Source organism: Chiroxiphia lanceolata, chromosome 22 (genome assembly GCF_009829145.1).
Source record: "Chiroxiphia lanceolata isolate bChiLan1 chromosome 22, bChiLan1.pri, whole genome shotgun sequence".
Lineage (NCBI taxonomy): Eukaryota > Metazoa > Chordata > Aves > Passeriformes > Pipridae > Chiroxiphia > Chiroxiphia lanceolata.
Window position 1 is genome coordinate 3,214,876 of NC_045658.1, and position 19,457 is coordinate 3,234,332.

The 19,457-nt window shown below is 47.5% G+C and overlaps 1 protein-coding gene across 4 annotated transcripts; it reads right to left on the reverse strand.

The window, feature by feature from the left end:
• Positions 1-286: 286 nt before the first annotated feature.
• Positions 287-19,408, reverse strand: C22H1orf167 (chromosome 22 C1orf167 homolog). Of its 4 annotated transcripts, none has more exons than XM_032709326.1 (21): positions 17,896-18,249; positions 13,525-15,597; positions 12,934-12,977; positions 12,185-12,404; positions 11,832-12,007; positions 11,189-11,283; positions 10,635-10,818; positions 10,016-10,197; positions 9,519-9,705; positions 9,119-9,341; positions 8,376-8,554; positions 8,112-8,208; positions 7,689-7,831; positions 6,960-7,168; positions 6,068-6,212; positions 3,591-3,858; positions 2,915-3,023; positions 2,452-2,674; positions 2,209-2,344; positions 1,394-1,504; positions 287-675 (listed from the first exon to the last, which is right to left on the reverse strand). In XM_032709326.1, exons 2-21 carry the CDS (start codon positions 14,818-14,820, stop codon positions 616-618), a joined length of 4,287 nt encoding a protein of 1,428 aa, XP_032565217.1. In that variant the 5' UTR covers positions 14,821-15,597; positions 17,896-18,249; the 3' UTR covers positions 287-615. The 4 variants fall into 4 exon arrangements, with proteins under 4 accessions (XP_032565217.1, XP_032565216.1, XP_032565218.1 ...); XM_032709325.1 differs by having other exon boundaries at positions 10,635-10,821; XM_032709327.1 differs by lacking the exons at positions 13,525-15,597; positions 17,896-18,249 and adding an exon at positions 18,923-19,408 and having other exon boundaries at positions 10,635-10,821.
• Between the last annotated feature and the right edge of the window lie 49 nt (positions 19,409-19,457).

A 19,457-nucleotide genomic window follows, 5' to 3' on the forward strand; every position in this document is an offset into this window, starting at 1 on the left:
AACCAGCAGGAAGCAGTCAGGAGGTTGGCCACCCACTGAAAGGCTTAATGAAGAGCTGATGGACCTAGACAGGGGGAGGAGGTGGGAGCCATGTGGGAATCTCCCACCAGGGGAAGAGCCAAATCTGAAAATAAAGACCTGTGTTTGCACCTACCCAGGACAGTCCAAACTTTGGAATCAACAGGATCTAGCACAGGCAAACTCTAAGACTGATGTATTTGCTTACTCCCCTGCTTGACACCAAACTCCTGTCCATGACAGAAACACTGAGTAAAGGGAGAGCCTATAAGACAGTTTTTTGACCTTTAATCAGAACTGCAGCAAAAGCAGGGTCCAGAGGAGAAGGGAGTGCAACCTCACAACAATGGGGAGTAACTTCTCCATTTGTGCTGCTAAGGAGGTAGGATACAAGTCCTTTAAAGAGGACCTTTGACTAGGTATACCATCTCTTCCTGGTTGTCCTTTGGCTGTCACCCTTCTGGCCTGCAGCGCTGCTTTTATCACAAGAGCAGTGTTCTCTTTCTCGACTGCACAGGACCAGCTCTTTGTTGTGACAGGAGCAACATCCTCCACGTGTCCTGAAATGAGCAGCAGCTGCAGGCAGTCCCCTTCCATTCAGCAGAGTCCTTTGTCCTTCAGCTGGAATGCTGTGAGCTGCTGCCACCTTCCAAAGGCCTGAGAGAGGGAAGTGGACAAATCAAATACTCTGGTGACCCTTGAGGGGTTGCAGCCACTCTCATAGAACCCATAAACACAGCTTTCCCTCTAGCAATGGCTCTGCCAGCTGCCTCACCACTCAGAGCCCTTTCCCTGCCTCTCCTGTAGCCAGTAAATGACATGCAAAGCACAAATCAACGTGAGAGAAAAAAGAACAATGTCCATCCTGCCCTTTAATTTCAGTACCTGCTCCCATCTCCTTAAAGCAGGACCTAATCCTGCATGGATCTTTGGGAGGCAGGCAGAGGAGCAAACTGGGTATGAGTTCTAAGGCTTTGCTTGCTCACTCAAATTCATAGTGATTTGCCTGCCCCTGGGTGCAAGTCAGCACAGTCCTCCTGCACCAATGTGCAGCCTGTTTCTTCCCTGAGTGGGCTCTCCAGAGGCAGGGGATTAGTGGATTAACATCACTAATAACAGTGGGGAAGGGGGCACACGTCAGGGAAATTGCCTGCTGACACAAAGCTTTGAAAAACACCCAAAGATGAACCCATGTAAGGCTGGAAGCTATTTCCCTTTGTTACTGGCAAGTCCCATTCCTTGATGTATTCAACTTCTCCCCAAGCAAGTGCTTTGTGCACGGGGAGAGATCCAGGGAACACCAGTTGTCCCTTGAGGGTGCTTTTTGGTCCACTGAGGCCCACAGAATTGAAGCATTGAATTCATAAATGCTTACCTGGGACAGGAGGCTCCTGGCTTCCTCCTCCAAAAAATTCTGCACCACATAGCTTTGCAAATATCTTCGCCTCCATGCCCTCCAAGTCTTTTCTATGAGCCGCTGCCGGTCCTGCCAGGAACAGAGACAGTGCACAGATCAATTGGGCTCTGGCAAGCAAATTACCTCCATTCCCTTGAGTCCCACCTTGCTTCCCAGTTGCCTTCCCGGGTCCCTCTTGAATGACTTTGCATTGGTAACAAACAGAGCTGACTAATAACAAAGCTCTTACTGTCTCCTGCAAATCCTGTGGCTAATTAAGTCCCGATACCCTGGGGAGCTCCAGCACAGCTCCTCAGTGAATATGGACTATATACAGGCGTCATCTTGTCCCCTGGGCAGGTCAGAGCACATCTCACACAGCTAAAACCCAGGAAGTCAGGCAGAGCATGGGCTGAGAAGACGAGGAAACCAAATGACAGCCCTTGGTAGGTTGTGGTCGCCAGTGGGATGTATCAGGAACACAGATGAGGACAAAGACTGTAATACTTGCTGTGAACTTTTTGCATAAGCCACAGACAATCTACACAAATCATCCTGTCTCAGCTTCCCATTTGTAAGACGGGGCAAAGCACAACTAAAATCTGTAGATATGGCAGTGTGCCAGGCTGGCATTTAAAAAAGAACGATGGAAAAACGATCCACAGCAGCAGAGCAGGATTTCTGGTGCACACTGGTACTTGTTAAACCCCCAAGTCTCATCTCCCAGGCTGCAGGCAGAGCAGGCTTGCCCAGTAACACCCACCCCTGCCACCCTGGTGGCAGCAGACACTCACCAACACCTGAGCCAGTATCACCACTCTGCTGGCTTCCTTCCACTGGTGCCACCCCCTTGCCAGACAGAGCAGTCTCCTTTCGCGCTGGTGCCGGCAAAGGACCACTGTGCGATGCCACCACCTCAGGTATTTCCTCCTGCAGGAAGGGACAAAAATAAGCTTTACCAGCCCAACAGCCCTACGAGGGAGCCCTTCCCCGATGGCAGCAGCAAGAGGAAACGCAGAGCCCTCCACTCCACTTACCCGAGACGCTCCTCATCCCACTCCTCCAAGTCCACCTCGGCTTTGTTCTCCTCGATCCTTGCATGTGCATGAGAGGGTCCCACCACATCAGGTGTCTCCACCAGGTGAGGGATCCGCAGCCTTTCAGCCCTTTTCTGGTTTCTGTAGATCACCAGCCAGCGCTGAATGGCACTGGGAAAAAGTCCAGCTGGTGCTGAACCCTCTTCTCTGCCTCTTCTGTTTTCTAGGAAAGGAAAGAGGAGTCACACAGGAGCTAACCTTGGAGCTAGGTAGGGAGAGAGCAGAGCTGCCATGAGTCCTTAGTCCTTTGGCTCAATATGGAAGCAACCCACAGAGTTTGACTGCCATGAGGTTCTACTCCACAGAGAAACCCCAGTCAATTTGGCTGGCACTATTCCCCTTCCCTCCTCACACACTCCCCACATGGCCCCACGACAGAAGAGAGGAGGGAGCATTTTCTTACTCAGGGGCCAGGACAGAGCCATCTTCCTGCTTTTCCTAGCCCCTATGAGGGTACTGCGCTGCCGTAAGCACTGGGAAAAGGCAGCTGCTTTGGTCCAGTAGTTGCAGGCCTGCAAACAGAAATAACACAGCTGCAGCCAAGAGTAAACACAATGCACACAGACAGCACTCACACAAACCAGCCTTAGAGACACATTTATGCCACAGCCCTGCAGGTACTTTAATGTGCTAGACCCCAGGCTGGAAACTGCACAGATGAGCTCCCAGCAGGACTGACTCAGCCCTTCCAAATCAATCGACCTCTTTGTGGTTTGCGAGCTGTGAGCCCTTTGAAAAAAGCTGCAACTCTGACAGCTCACTCTGCTCTGCAGGGACAGTGATTATCCCATCTCATCTTTTGAGCAGAGGGAAAGGAGTGCTCTCATCTCTCTGGTCAAAATGTCCCCTTTCCTTATTGCTGTGCTCCAGATGGTTCCTGCAAGTGCCAGATTATGGTGATGAAGTTGCATGCACAGTCTGCAAAGAATTTCAAAGCGGGGACTAAGCAGTCACCACAAATCAAATTTTTTATACAAGCCTTGTCACTGAATTCTCAGTGCCTCGTGACTCACTGAGCCTTCCTGAGGGAACAGGCAGTTAAGAATAACTGTCTCACAGGGATCTTCATCTTCTCTTACCTGTTTGACAGTGGCCACAGATCCCAGGTGCAGGGCTTGCTGTCCTCGTGCAGCCACTCGCCAGCGGTGACAGGCTTTACCTGCAGAGGGGACCTGCCACTTGTGGTTTTTCTCTCCTGGCACTCTCTGTTTAGCTCTCAAGAGTTTGCTCCTCCACTCAGTAAAGCTCACAAGTAAGAGACGGTGCTCTCTGACCCTTTTAAACTCAGAGAGGGCTTCGTGCTGCCTCAGACTACACGCAGTGACCTGGGCCCAGGTGATGAGGCACCTGAAAAACAGTACAAGCACAGAGGAGTGGTAGATGCCTGAAGTCACATTTCCATTTTAGACCAAATCCCACCTTCTCACCCAGCCTGCAGCGTCCCACATAAATGGTCAAAGCAAGCCAACATGAAAAAAGGCTGTTCCTATTATTCCTTATGCAATCGACATTTATGGATCTTTCTCCACACTACTTATTTCTCCAGTGCCTTGTCTTTGGGAGGTTCAAGTTCAGACTCCTCAACTATAGTGTCTTTCTGCTGAAAACTTGCCCTCATTTTACTTTGGGTTCCCAACACTGTTACCTCCCAGCTACTCAAAGCCCAGGAGGATGTCTGCTTCCCTTTGCCCATTCTAGCATTTCCTCCTCTTCAAAGGCCTCTGCAAAGTGAATCCAATATTACACTACACTCTTCCTTTGTCTACAAAATAAACACTTTTCCTAGGCTGCCCTGCCACTACACACAGTGGTTCCCTCAAAAGAAAAAAAAAGGAATTAAATTAGTCAGTCTTCAATCTTCTTCTTGTGTGCCAGCAGCTGACCTTAAGGGTGATGTTTGATGAAGGCTTTTTCTTTATGGGATGAGAACAAAACTGCTAAAATCTCCTTCAGCATGGAACCCAGCAGACTCCTGAAATCTGTTTGCTGAATTTAAGACAGCAGCTTGTTGCCAAGACTCAGATTTTAGTTTTTTTCTTGGCTGTCACAAACTCAGGGCCTGTGTTTGTGGGATGTACAAATCGAATCTTTATGGAGACAATTTTATTCCAAAAAAATCAATGTCTATGGGAGTTACTATTAACAGCACTGCAAATCTGCACCCACAGTAATCTCTCTCTATCTTGCAGGCTGATGCACAGGAGGCCACCCTAGAATCCAATCTGCTTTTAACTCCTGGCTTATCCTTTTGGTTCCTTGTTCCACTTGGACTTTCATTATGCAAATCACCCCACTGCAGCATAGGGCAGAGGTGTAAATATCCTCTGCCTGGCAGGCTTCCTGGAAGATCAAGAGAATCTATTGCAGGTTATCCTAGCATGAAAAATGCCCCCCTCAGAAGAGACAGGGCTCAGCCTGTACCATATCCAGGTGAGAAATTAGAAATGCTGCCTCATCAAAGCAGACTCGGAAGGAAGATTAATGGTGGTGACACACTCAACAGGAAGGAGCAACATTAAGGACTTCTCCCAAACACAACTCCCACCAGGGAGCCACCACAGAGATGGATTTGCAGAGGAAAATGCAGTTGGGTGGGGTGAGTGTAGCATCACAGCCACCAAAGTTTCGCTGGGTTTTTAGCTGCTCTTTCCTCTGCAGGTCTTTGTCTCCTCTCACCCTGACCCTGCAATTCAAAAGGAAACCTGCCAGGGCCAAACCTGCACTTCTCATGCCTTAAATGAACCCTCAGCATAAATAATCTTATTCATTCTTATCCTCCTGGGTTATTTCAAAGAGAAACACCTGAACAATTCCTGGTTCACTGAAGCTGGACAGTTCACTGCACTTCACCCAGGCACCAGCCTCACACAACATAAACCACAAACAAAACTGTTTTCAATGAGAAAGCCACTGAACACAGCTAAGAGAGAAAAGAAATTAAATTCTTATGTTTCCAGGATTTGCAACATAACATAAGATTGCAAACCATATTACAGCTTCACCTATATTGTAACTAACACCAAGATGAATTGAATATCATGGTTCTTCATAGGCTTTACTGGATATTGCTTTGCTGCAGGAATAGATTGAACTCAATTTTTCACATTAAATTAAAATCAACACCCTGTGTCCAGAATCCTAAAAGACTCAAGTCTGTAAACATCAGATGTCTGTAAACCTCTGCCCTCTATTCCTTTCAGCAAATACTGACTAATTCCTGTGAAAACAAGGCTTTCAATTTTTTAAACTACACAAATTTGTTTGCATTTCCCTTGATTAGGGTACAAATACAACACTGCATAACTATGACTGAACACAAGTTCTGGAAAGAAGTTTTGAATGAGAAGAATGAGATGGGGAGTGTGAGGCTATGGATAAGAGACTCTTGAACATAAAAGCATCCCCAGGGAAGTGCTCCTACAGAAGCTCCATTTACACACAAGTTATCTGCACTTTCAAACCCAAGCTCTGCTCTGAACACAATGGATTCTCTGCTACATAAATTGCTCTTCACTCAAAGCTTCCCTCAGAAATGCTTTGAGGTCAGGAAACAAACCTGTGCAGGAGAAGACGTTCCCAGAATAAAGCAGCATATTTCTGCTTCATTGTTTGGTAATACCACGTCTGCAGGACCAGCCTCTTCTTCTCCTGGCAGCTGTGCTGAGCCCACTGCTGCTGCAGCTCCCTCAGAGCACGATTCCCTGGGAGAGAACACACCACACCTTGCTGAGCTCAATCCAATGATTTTTCCATCACAGAGTCCAGACAAGAGCAAAGAACACATCTGCTGCAAACACCAAATGGGACCAGACTTGCTAAGATTTCCTGTCCTCCCTTTAGCAGCTAAAGAGACTTTTCAATTCAGCTTGTAGTTTTCTGTCTGCAAGGCAGTCAGACCTTCTTTTTAGTTTTCCCTGCAAGGGATCACAGATCACTTCCACTCTTATCTGCAAGGCAGTTTTCCATCAAAAATTGGGAGTGTTCCTTCGCCACCACAGTGCAAGCAGCACTTAGAGCACATGGAATCCCTTGAGGGACAGGATCAGGACTGTCAAGCCACCCCAAAAGACACGCCCTGTTCCTTCTCAAGTACAGCCTGACTGTTGGGTCTGAGGAGGCATGTTCACACTTGGAATGCTGCACTGAACTCCATTTAACTCCCCAGCTGCTGAAATGCACTGTTTGAGGACTCTTTTGGTAGTGGAGGTAGAGGTGCCAAAGGAGCATCTTCCCTACCAAAGCACTACAAAACAGCAGGGCCCCTGTCCTGCTGATAGCCAGAAAAATGCAGTGACACAGGCACTTACTGACCCCTGGGCTAGTATGCACCTTTCCAGAGGAGCACTGCACAGAATTACAGCCAAGAGTGGGGCTTTCTCCATCCCAGCCATTCCCACAGCATCCCTCTCCTAAAGACAGGAGTGCTGCTGTGGGGTGGGGTCACTCACTTTGCCAGCAGGAATGCCAACGCTTCAGAGCATCAGCAGTGATCTGGTGCACGTGACACACGAATCTCCGGTCCACTTCCACTTTCTGGGCCATTCTCTTTTTCCACAGGCTGAAAGCCATTTGGCAGCAATGATCTCCATGTTTTAGGGCTGCTGCTGCTTTTCTGTTCTTATTTTCCACGACCCAGTGATGCCAGCTGAGAAAGGCTCTGAGAAAGACAAAGGTCACTGCACCGACCGTAGGAACAACTCACACAGATTCCCACCCTTGTAACTGAAACTTTAACAACAAACATACACGAGGGAGTTTTAGAAACACATCTGATCTGTTAACATCCTTTTCCCATTAAATATCAGGGGAAACAATGGACAGGGCAAGTTGTTGGGAGTAAGGTGTTCTGTCCTGGTGGTGCCAAGCCTGTTGTGCTCTTCAACTCTGGAATCAGTAGAGAGCAAGGCCAGTTTAGTGGATTAGGAAGTTACCAGAACTTGTTATCTGCAGTTCTGGGCTTGCTCTAATTTGCAGGGCATCCCATCCAACCAGAAATTATTGTGTTCAGATATAATAATTTTGAAGTGGGTAAAACCAGAAAATAAAGGGCTGCAAAACTCCCACTGAAGACAGAAAAACAGAGCTGGACAAAGAATTTTTTTTTCTTACTTTTAAAGCAAGTGTAAAGCTTTCAAAACAGAGAGCTTTAGGAAACTTCTGGAAAGCACAATCCCTACCGAGACAGCTGAACGTGCCTGAAGTACTGCTGGACCTTTGCAAGCTGTTGAGTCCGAGCTGACCAAACAATGAAGTACCTCTGCAGGCAGCATTTCTCTGCCTGCTGCCAGCAACTCTCCACCTCCTTGTCAGAACTGTAGTCCTGTAAACCAGAAAGGTAAAAAAGACCTTGAATTGCTGTTATACCACAGTTATTCTGTGCAGCTCAGCCCTTCCTCTTGCTGCTGTGACTTCTATGACTGCAAGAGTTACCCTGAGGAAAGCTTCAATCTCCCAAACCTTCTGTCTGAGAGAAAAGAACAAAGACAAAACAGCAGTGAGACCTGATATGCTGATATTGAAACCCAAAGGCTCTTTGCTAAATTGGGTTATGCAGAAAACACTTGAACATTTACATTTTATGCACCACTTTCTGGCCTCACCTCTTCCCATGCAGAGTAACAGGTGAGAAGCTGGTTATTATCATCTGGACTCTGCAGCACCAAAGTCTGGAACTCATCTCCCACAAACCAATTTCTTCTGCAAGACAAAAGTGTTGGGGGAAAAGAGAAAGAAACAAAAGGATAAAGTATCTGGAAAAATGGTGTGAGGTGATGTGATTCTCCCCTTCCAGCAGGGGAGAATTCAGCCAGACCAAACAAGGGGCCACTGCCACCAGCATCCCAAAGAACCAGTCTCCAACTCACCCAGATCCAGTGCTCTGTGGAGGAAAGGAGGTCTGCAAGCACAGCTCCCCACTCAGCTCAGCTGGCAGCTCTGTGCACTGGTGGAGTTGCAGGAAAGAACTGTGACATGGCAGGTGTGTGACATCCTCAGAGATCAGAAGGGAGAAGCCGTACTGGCTGCTGTCACTGAGACTGCACTCCTGTGGGTGTGAAGGGAGGACCACTTGAGTGGAGTGTCCTCGTGGGGAAGCACTCAGGTAACAGTTCTGACCAGGCCATTTACTCCTCTTTCTAACAAGGATTCAGGGAAATCCAGAATGCATCCAAAGGAACTGCAGGCTAGTGAGTACAGCTCTGGAGTGCACACATGTCATGATGGGAAAGTTATTTCTGTACTGAATGCAGAAATACAGATATTTCTCTACTGAGGAAAGAGCATATACACTGTCAGAGTGAGGAGGCTCTTTATACCTCATCCCTTCCACCTTGCAGCCACAAACAGAAGCAAGTGTGCAAGGGAACCTCACCAGCTCAGCACCTTCCAACATCACTAGATGATGAACCAGAAAGGGCACAGAGAGCACTGACTTTACACTTTCTGATTCCATTTCAACTCCAGAACCCCACAGATTCAGTGCTCCTCAGTATTAAATTTTAAGCACAGTTTGCTGATGACAACATCATGTTGAAGCAGAAATTTTCACCTGAAAAAGCTCAGCAATTTAATACTTCAGAGCAGCCTGGATGTCTCAAGGCCTCCTCACCTTTTCCAATGAGCTTTGAGAGTTCAGAGTAGCTGCAGCACTGCTGTCAAAGCCAGATGATATTGAGAGGTCCTCAGAAAATAGCATGGCAAGAGGTTCCTCATTAACAGCTTTGTGGGAGTGCTCAGAACTTTGTTCAATTGTCTTCAGCGTGAGGTACTTTTGGTGCCACAGTTTCAGAGCTTTTCTGAGTCTACACTGCTCCAAAGTCTGAGAGAAATAACTGAGACAGAAGATATTGAGACAGCAAAGTGACAGAAAAGGGATACCACAGGGGGACAGTAGTACAGACATGATGAGTGATCAACGGGGTAAAAGGGGTTCTTCAGAAAGGATCAGAAAGTCAAGGGGACACTACTAATGAGGGCAGGGCTCCAGGAACTGGCTCTTCTGCACTCACTCAGCTTTGTGATGCTCACACAGCCTTGCTTTCCACAGCAGATACACCCTCTGCAGCTTCAGCTTTTGGCAGAAGTCATCAAAAGAGCAGTCTGTTTTCTCCAGAAACTGTCTCTCCACAGTCCACAATGGCTGATCTTCAGGCCTCTTTGTCACTCTCTTGTCAGCTTCTGAGCTTATAACTGCTCCTTAACCAGATACATAAAGGAACAAGAATCATTTGTCAGATGGCATTCCCAACTTAGACCAGCCCAGCCCCCAAACTGCTTCTTCTCAGCGAGGTTTAAGACTTCCTGCTAGGTTTATGATGCAGATCAACAAATCTCCCTGTAGCTTCACTGACACATCCAGAACTAGTGCTCTGCCCACTCTGGTTTGTTCATACCCTGTATCATCTGAGCCCCTCTGTTATCAGGCTGTTTTCACTGTACAAGAAGAGGAAGAAGGTGCCTAAACACCTCCAAGTCTTAGATTCTGCACAGACCCCAAGCTACTCACCATGATGCTGCCTCCATTTGAGGAGGAAGAGGTTCAGCACTGCCTGCTTATCACCTTCTCTGACCCGCAGCATCTCAACCCACAGGTGGAAGTGCTTCCTCAGTGATACTGCTCTGAGACGGGCCAGGTTGCACCTGTTAAGTGCCTTCTGCTCAGCAGCCTCCTTCCATGCACTGAAGCACCTGAGAATACCAAAGGCAAATAAAAACACATTAAAAAAAAATGTGTACAAGCTTGTGTCTCTTTCTGAGAGTGGGTTTAGTTCAGGAAAGACAAACAGAAGCTGTCATCTCCTGAGCTTCTATTTGTTTATTTCAGCAAAAAGCCACAGTCATGCTCAAAGCACAGCAGCACACTGGCTGCTCTCAGGTTTGGTCTCTCAGAACATCAAAGCTCAGGACCAAAAAGCTTTGGCAGTGCACAGGAGGCAAGTTGTAACATCTCTGGCCACAGTAGTTCCTTTTCATGTTTCTATCCCTACTTTCATCCTTATTAACTCCTAAAACAAAAGGATATGTGGCTTTAAGATGGAACAACACATCTGGGTTGGCTCTGTTATTCCTTGGATCTTCACAGTGAACAGGCTTTTCACATGAAAAATAGACCCCCCTCAACTCACCGGGAGATTGAGGCTCTTTGGATTTGAGCTGTCAGTGCTAAAATCTGTTTCATTTCCCAGCATCGGGAACGCCACATCCAGAGAAGGTTCCGTAGCTTCTTCCTTTCCAGCAGGGCACGGGCTTCTGAAAGCCTGGTTTCCTCTTTGCTCAGCACCTCCTTCTGCAGGCGCCACAGTCTGAAAGCTGCTGCGTCGCAGGGCAGGAAGAGATCACAGGAAGGAAAATAACTTAGAAGAACTTCCAACAATTCAGTGTCACACAGCAAACACTCCCTGGCTGAACTCCAGCTGCCTGGGAAAGGGAACTTAAGGGAGGCAGCTCACACTGCTGGAGCAAGAGCACCTGCTGCAGCTGAATTCATGCAAGGGGACAAGGCAAAAGGTGTGTGACACGGTGAGAGGCCACGCTCCACCGCCACAGACACTGGCCCAGCTGTTTGCAGAATCAGGTTCTGAGAGAGTCAGGTCAAAGCAACAACTACACACAAACCAAAAAACATGGTGAAACAGTGATTATCTCCAAGCTGTTCCAAGGCCATGGAGTGTGTACTTACCAGCCAGGCGCCTCATGTCTCTGATGGCTTCAGCTCTCCAGCAGAACTCATTTCTCTTACTATGACGAAGCTGTGTCCACAGCTCTCCCTCCACCCTGAAAGAGGCACAAACATGCTTTAACATCCAGCTGCCCAAAAAGGCACTGACAGAACAGAATCCAGAGCTCTCTTGTCTGGACTTCTCTTTTTGGACTTCTCTTTTTTCTGGGCTTGTTGTTCTGCCTTCAGAATCAGAAGGCTCAACAAAAGGTTTTTCTTTTGACCCCCATACTGTCAAACTACTGCAAGAGACTTCAGTATTGCCTCACTCCACACACAGTAGAGACACTACTACTGCTAGAGTACTGTGGTATTGCCTCATTCCAATCTTGTTTACACCTGTATCACATATGCAGGTAATAGCTGAAGCCAAGAATTAGTACAGGAGTATTTCTGTCAGACACTCAAACACCAGTACACAGAAGCTCTGAAATAAGATTGTTTAGTTCTTAAAACTGAGTTACGAATTCTTGCAGTTTATCTACAGTTTATCTACATCCAAGGACATGGAAACAAGTTTGCCATCATCTGAGAAAAAAATTTCCCTGTGTTTTGTAAAGCTTGCCTTGTCCAAGATAACAGAAAGAGAATGCTCTTGGCTTACCTACGAGCCTGCTCTGCTTCCTTTGAGTATCCTGTTGTAAGCTGATGCTGAGCTGAGGTTGTCATAGTTGCTAATCTTCCTACTCCAAAACCCCCTGCTGATGAACTTTGGGTATAAGAATATGGCTCAGGCTGCAGAGCTTCCTTCTTGCTCCGTTTTGCCACAGCTTCCTTCCACTGAAGAAGAAACCATGTGATTAGAACAAACTGCAGAGTACTGGGATCAGCGTCCCCATCGCTGAGCTTCACACAGGGTACCCCTTCCTCCTCCCTATCCAAAGAAGATTTCTGCCCTCTCTGACTGCACAACAGAAAGCTCATGGCACCATCCCACTGTCCCTAGCCCATCCTCACCCTGTGGAAGCTGGCAGCCAGCAGAGTGTTAGCATGTCTCCGCTGGGCCACCTCCAGCTGCGTCCTCCTCCAGTGCACAGCCCACTGCAGAGCACCAAGGCCCTTCCGAAGCAGCTGCTCACTGCAGAGCTGCCTGGCTGCAGCCCTTTTCCAAAGGACGTGTCTCCTCCAGGCCTGGAAACACCTTCTTAGGATTTCTCTGTCACGCGAGTGCTGGAAACTTAAAAAGAAAAAAACAAAAGTGAGCTCCAGCTAACAGAAAGGAAAGTTAAACCAGCCAGGAGGTGGCAATCAGAGTTCAGCCATCAGGCTGTAAAGAAATTGTTTCAAATCATTCTCTCTAAAGAGTGAAAAACCTGCAGTCTCTCTTCAAATTAAGGAACCATTAAACTGGTAGCAACCTCACACACAGGTCACAAATTTGAATCTGATCTCATGACCTTCCCTAACTATGCAGTGAGCACGCTGGAATTTGCTGCACTGAAGAACAGCACTGATGGGTACCAATGCTTTCTGTTGCTAGCAACAACCAAGGCTAAATTTAGAAGACAGAATTTAAAAGATACATAAATTATTTTTTTAGATCATACTCAATTCTAGACACAAAAGAAAGGGATGCAGGCCCTCAGCTAAACACAGCAGAATAATGTAGGTTAAGTCGTAAAACCGAATGCTCCTCAGGCCTTTGCAGCAGGTTCTCCTCCTCTGTTAACTACCAGCACATTCACACATGAACACAGGTTTTTTACCTTTGTTCATTCACCTTCAACGACCAGAAGCTGTTCTCAGAGACCTGCAAACAGACAAAAGACAGTAACAAACAATTACTCCCACTACTCCACTCTGTTGAAGAATTTGTCTTTGTGGCACAAGTCATTCTCGATGGAGACCAGAGCAGTGCTGCCTCAGAGTCAGGTGTTATGTCAGATGCCCTGGACACTGCCCCACCATTGCTCTGGGAATACTCTTACATATTCAGACGTGGAAGAGCACAGCAGAACTGAAATCTTAGGGCCCTGCAACCACGCACAGAGTAAAAACCAGTTTAATGCTTTCCCTCAGCATGTGGATCCGGAGAACATAAACAGGTGTTTACATTCCCAAGAAAAACCAAGTTAAAAAGCTGGTCTTTAGGAAGAAGGAAATGAGATGGAAAGATGCATCTGTTGGGATGGAGCAGGACCGCAGGAGAGAAGATTCTGGCCATTCAGTATCAGGAAAAAACTACAGGACAAGCATCCCCATCACTTGTACCTCAGCTCTGCACCTCTAGCAAGTGGCAGAAACAAGCACAAGCAGTACCTGTGACCAGGGATGCTTCGCAGTGAGCACACCCTCACCTCTCTGGACACAGTTCCCTGTGTCTGGCTCCCTTCTTCACAGCACCGTGGTTCTTTGGCATTCCTCTCCACAGAATGGTCTTCAGACTGGTTGAGACTGGCATCATCTTCCAAATTCCTCCAGCTGCCTTGGTAGGAGTATTTGTTTGTTTCTTCTCTGCTCACATTCGTACAATCTACATGAGAATATTCACCAAAGCCTTCTTCACCCTGAGTACCCAAAGGGCTGGATTGGCTGCTGCCCACCACAGCCATCCTTCTGGCTGCTCCTGATCTGGGGTCACACACATCTTCTGACTCTTTGATGCACTTAACACTAGGTTCAGAGTTGTTGACTTCTACAGATTTAACACTAAGCTGCTGGCCTGGGCTAAACTCTTTATCTCCAGGAGGAGAATCGACCCTCACACACACTTCCCCTGGAGTTCCATACATGGCTACACCAACGTTCATCTGAGCCCCCCTGAAATCTGTCTCCAGTGACACCTGCAGACCCTCTGGATACAGACTGGCTGGAAGGTTTTCCTTCCAAGATTCAGCACACAGAGATGCCCCATTAGATGTCTCTTCTCCTTTAAGAACCTCTTTTGGGGAATGACTTTTTGTGTGAACATAAAGACTAGCAGTTTCCAGAGTTGGCTTTGCCAGGGGCTGCACTCTGAAATAGGGGGACCAACTGTAGGAGGATTCTGCTTCTGTATCCACTAGCCTGCCAGAGCCCACTCCAAAAGCAAGGGCTTGTGGTTGCATGACACCTGAAATTTTTATTCTCCATGTGTTTGAGTCCATGTATCCATATCTGTGAGAGACAGAGAGAGGTTCTGCATGACTGAATTCCCTTGCCACTGCACTAAGGCTCCAGTCTTTAGCAAAGGGGACACCCCACTTCAATCTTGCCTGGGCAGCACTGGTCCTTGCTGCACCTAGATGTTCTCCCATGGTCAGGATACTGGGAGCTGCATCATCAGCAGCTAAGTACAAACGGCCACTGACTGGAGAAGACCTGGGCTCCAGAGGGAGGGAGCCCCGTATCCCCATCGAAGCACTTTGTTGCTTAAGCCTCTGGATTGAACAGTACAAGCTAGCAGAAATCTGTGAGGATTGCAAAAGAGACTGAAAGGAGTCCAAACCAGATGGATCGAGATCCCCCAAGGTCAGGGCTGAACTACCACAAGCGTTCACACTTTCACTTGAGCTCCTTGAAGAGGGACACACCCCTACCTCACGCCTAAGAGAGAAATCTGCAGTGTGAGATGACAAATGTGCATTGACCAGGGAGGGGTTCACAGGATCCATACAAGAAGCAGCCAGGAGGCTGATGCTGTTGGTTTTTCCACTGGATAGTCACTATTCTTGTTCCTATTTTGTAAACAGTGATGACAAGGAGTGTGTGTGGAGCAGGGACCAGCTGCCTTTGCTTCCTGAGGGTGTTGTTGAGGAAAGTCAATACTCTCGCTCCTTCTCCCTTCTGAACCACAAGCCTCAAGGTGCAAGGGAGATTCTCAGCAGGGAGCACTGACAAATCAAGATGGGGACTCTGTGAGCCACACACTTGTTGTGCTACAGCCTAGAGCAGAGACTATTCTGCTGCAGGAAGCAGAAACCGGAGAACTGAGTGGGAGTGTCCTGGAACAGCTGAGAAGGGCAGGAGAGATTAGTCTGTCTCAGACTGGGATGTCTCTTCCCAGGTGAGAGGTGTGGAACACAACCAGCCTTGTGCTGCTGTCTGCCTGGGCTTACGCTGAACGCTGCAGCCTCAAGCCAGGGATGAGAAATGTCTACTCGACTTCTAGTGCCCAAAGACAGATCAAAATTCAGGTTCTTCTGAATGTTTCTTTGCTCTGAAGAAAAAGAAGAAGAAACATAAACAAAGGAGCATGTGTATTTCCCGTCACATCTTGCCTAGTTTGCCAAAGGCTTTCGGTACTTTCCTTATGAATTCCTCGTCTCTAATCCACCAGCCTCGGTCCTCAAAGTGTTACAGACACTACTCTCTTCCTTTTCTCAGCAGACAATCATGTCTGGCAGAGCAGGAATGACTGAAAGGGACAGATTCAGCTCTCAACAAAAAACCTGGAAAACAAAGACTTCCAGCATTATGCACCTGCAGCCTCAAAAAGAACTTGTTGCTAGCAAGGCAGAATTATCCTGCTGCCATGACAAAAAGCAGCTTTTCCTGAATGCTTTACATCTCACCAGATCTACGTGACACCAGTCAAGAACAGGTCTGAAAGAAAATGTTTTCACAGAAGTCAGAGTAACTGGTTCAATGGAGCACAATGCTTACCCCTCTTCATTGATTGGAAACTCAGCTCCAATCTCCTCCACACTTGTATTTCCTCCAGGGCTGATAGGAGAGGTAGGGCCTCAACTTAAGGTTCTCTTTCACTGCTTAGCAAGTGAAAATTTGTCCAAGTCTCATGCTACAGCCCTGCAAAGGTTCAAGCCTCTACAGACTAATGTCTTCTTGTCCACGCTAAAGGATGAAACCACGTTTACACATCCAGAGAACCAACATTGTCCTCTAACCTGGAACAGTTATAGCACAGCTGGGAGACCTATTTTGCAGTCTAGCCACTAAGTCTAATGGTTATACACATAACACTCATGCTGAGAACAGATTCCCAAGTTGCTGCTAACAGGTAAGTGCAATTTGAGGGGACCGTACTTTCATTCCCTCAGATTCTAAAAGCAAGTTGTCAATCACTGTCATTCTAACTACCGTTCTTTTCCACCTCTCTTTTGAAAAGTGAAAATGGTATTGTATAAAGACACACACACCTCTATCATGTTAAAACCCCTAGTCAATCTGACAAGAGACAGCACAGCCTATGAAATCAATGCCCATTGTCTTTTTCAAGCACACTCTAATCCCAGAAAGCCTCCTGTCAAATTGCACTCTGTTTCCAAACTGTGTTTTTCTCATTCTCGTCTAAGGAAGCATTTGAGCCTCAGTTATCCCTGTTTATAACAGCCCACTTGTCCCTCTCACATGCAAACTCCTTCAGTAATCACCACAAACTGGGGAACAAACTCGGCTCCTAAAGCAGCAGGAGACAGGCAGGCAGGGTTGCAATTATCCCTGGGAACTGCTGTTACTGCCTTTCATACATCACCGAGGGTGCCATGAACGGAAAGATCCCATTATTTTCTCCAGCTAAGTTGAAGTTGGCAACTACAGAGTGAACAGACAAAGCACAGCTGCCTTCCCTAGGGTGCCCATCACTGCATGAAGTATAACCACAAAATGCAGTGGACTGGTGTTCCATGGAAGCACTCCGTGCATCCCAGGAATATTCAGCCAACAAGCAATGTATCACAAAAGGGTGTTACAAAGGATTTAAATTGTGAAAGGACTGAAACCATCATGTTTATCAGTGCTGTTTTAGTCTGTGAACACCCACCCCTGGACTACTTTATGCTCAAGAACCTGGACATAATCTATTATCTTGACAACTCATTTGGTTTTCTTGGCTCTCCATTTCAGTTCTGTCGGGTACCAGGTTCTCAACACATTGCTATGGTTATTTTAGGGTATGTCCTTCACCTCACTCATTCCTAATTTCAGTCTCATAGAGATTTGGAAGAAATAGCATCCTTTAAAAATCATGTCTGTCTACCTTCCCAAAATTGCCACTCAGGACTTTAACATAACCACTTCTAAGCAGTACTTAATCTTACTCAAAAGACAACAAGACGTTATGAAGTGCTTTTTTAAAACTTCTCCAATGGCCAAAAGAGATACTTAAGGCAAACTACACATTTTGTGAAGTGCAAAATCCATGACCAATGGATTTCATATCAGTTTTTATGTTTCCAATGAAAACATTTAATGCATGCTTACTATATAAACACTTCGCAGAAACACACTAATGCTTTAAAACCTGAAACAAATCCAATTAAGCAAATAAAAGATGATCAAGTTCTTTCTGTTGTTATAAGCAAAAGGAAGTAAATAGCACAGATCACGAAAAGGAAATCAAGCTCTTCCAAGTGAATGCCATTTCAGCAGTATGATAACAATGCCAGACCCATAATAAACACAGAAGCGCTGCCATAATGCTCGTTTTCCCACCCCTGCAGACCAAGGCTGATCCATCTCACATTCCAAGTTGGGACCGGTGATTAGAACACTTCACGTGCCTTGGAAACAAGGCTCTTCCCCACCGCTCAGCCTTACAAACCAAACCACGGCTGTCGCTGCGAGATTTCTCCCACCAGGCACAACAAACACGAGCGGTGCCCCCTCACCAGCTGTGCCTCCATCCAAGCACCAGGGCTGTCCCGGGATGCGGTGGTGGGAATGGGAAGCCCATCCCCAAGCCCCCCTCGGCACCCCCGATGGCTCCGCGCTCCTCGTGGGCACTTTACTCACTCTGAGAGTCGCCACTGCGGGGCCCCGCCAGGACCTGGGGGACCGGCCAGGCACCTCCGTGTCATCAGCACCTCCTGCGCAGGGACGACCCGCCTCGTCCCCCTCAGCGCCCGGACCCCGCGCCCGCTCCAGCTGGGGCTCTGTAAGCAGCTTATCCCGGCGATTAGCAACGCTGCCGGTCACCGGGGCTACAGATGGCCGCGGGAAAGCCGCTCTACCCCACGGCTAATTAAAGCCGGGACCCGGCCGGGGTGAGGGCGGCTCAGCCCGGGGTGAGGCTGTACCTGTCCCGGGCAGCGCCTCAGGGCAGGCGCCATCTTCTCCCCCTTCTCCTCCTCCTCCTCCGGCCAACCCCGCCACCCCTGAGGGAGTGAGGGGGGAACTTGCCCCGGTGATCCCGAGGAGCTGCCTCAGGGTACAGCAGGACCCGAAGATTTTAAGAAACAAAGCAAAACCACCCGAATGGAGCGTTGCGCTTGTCTGGGTGAGGAGACCCCACTGAGGAACTCTGAGAGCCCCGGGATCAGCGAGGCCATCCTCTGGCACAGCAGCTCCGTGAATCCCCTCACACCCTGCTAAACCAAGTACAAACACTCTCCTCCTCCTCCTCCAAAGCCAGGAGAGGGGCCTGTTTTTATCACCACCTCTCTGCTTTACTCCTCAAGAGGTATCCCTGAGGCACTGCAAACCTCGTGTAAGTCCTGCCTTGCTCTGCTCCCCTGAACTCCCAGATGTGGCAAATTCTCCACAGCAAAGCACACAGCAGGTCAGCTAGATGGGCATTTCCAGTGGAGAATGGCTGGGAAGGCCTCACTAAATCAACATCGTGCAAACACCCAAAAACCACTGCATTTAAAGCAGTGATTTTCTGTTCATGGTTCATTGGTCTAGGGAAGAAAAAGCCTGAGCATTTAAATGTGTTATTCAGGGATCTGTGCTGCCACTATACAGTTCTAAAGAGCTGAAAAAAACCACTAACATAAAGGCTGTGCAACTCCACAAGCCCCAGAAGTTTCTGCCTACCTGTTCTTCCTTCCCCATCTGATCTCAAGAACAGATAGATTCCTATTCCTGTGCTCTGTAGCATGGCAGCTTGAAAAAAATGAATGCACAACACTCATCCTGTGAGAGTAAACACAAATATCACACTTTTATGGCATTTACCATGTTCTTGGTCCAAGTATCAACGATGAAGGTCCAGGTACACCAGCAGGTTGCTGTAGTGCTTTTGCAGCAGAGTGGAGGAAGCATCTGCTTATGTTTGAAGTGATCAAAGTTGGGAGAAAACTGCTTGGTTTTAAAAATACAAATGGCATGGTTCTGCAGGTTAGAGCAAAGTTAACGGGGCTCTTGGTCACTGAAGAATCAACACAGCAGCAGGTCTTGTCAAGAGAAATGCAATTGTAGAATAATAGATACAAACTTTGAAAATGAACCTGCTTCAGAAAAACACAGATCTTCCTAGAACTAGAATTCTGCCGAAGCTGACATACTCCTTTTCTTCTGTAAAAGAATCCTGTTGAAATCGGTTTGTTTATTTGTTTCTGGGATTTTGTTT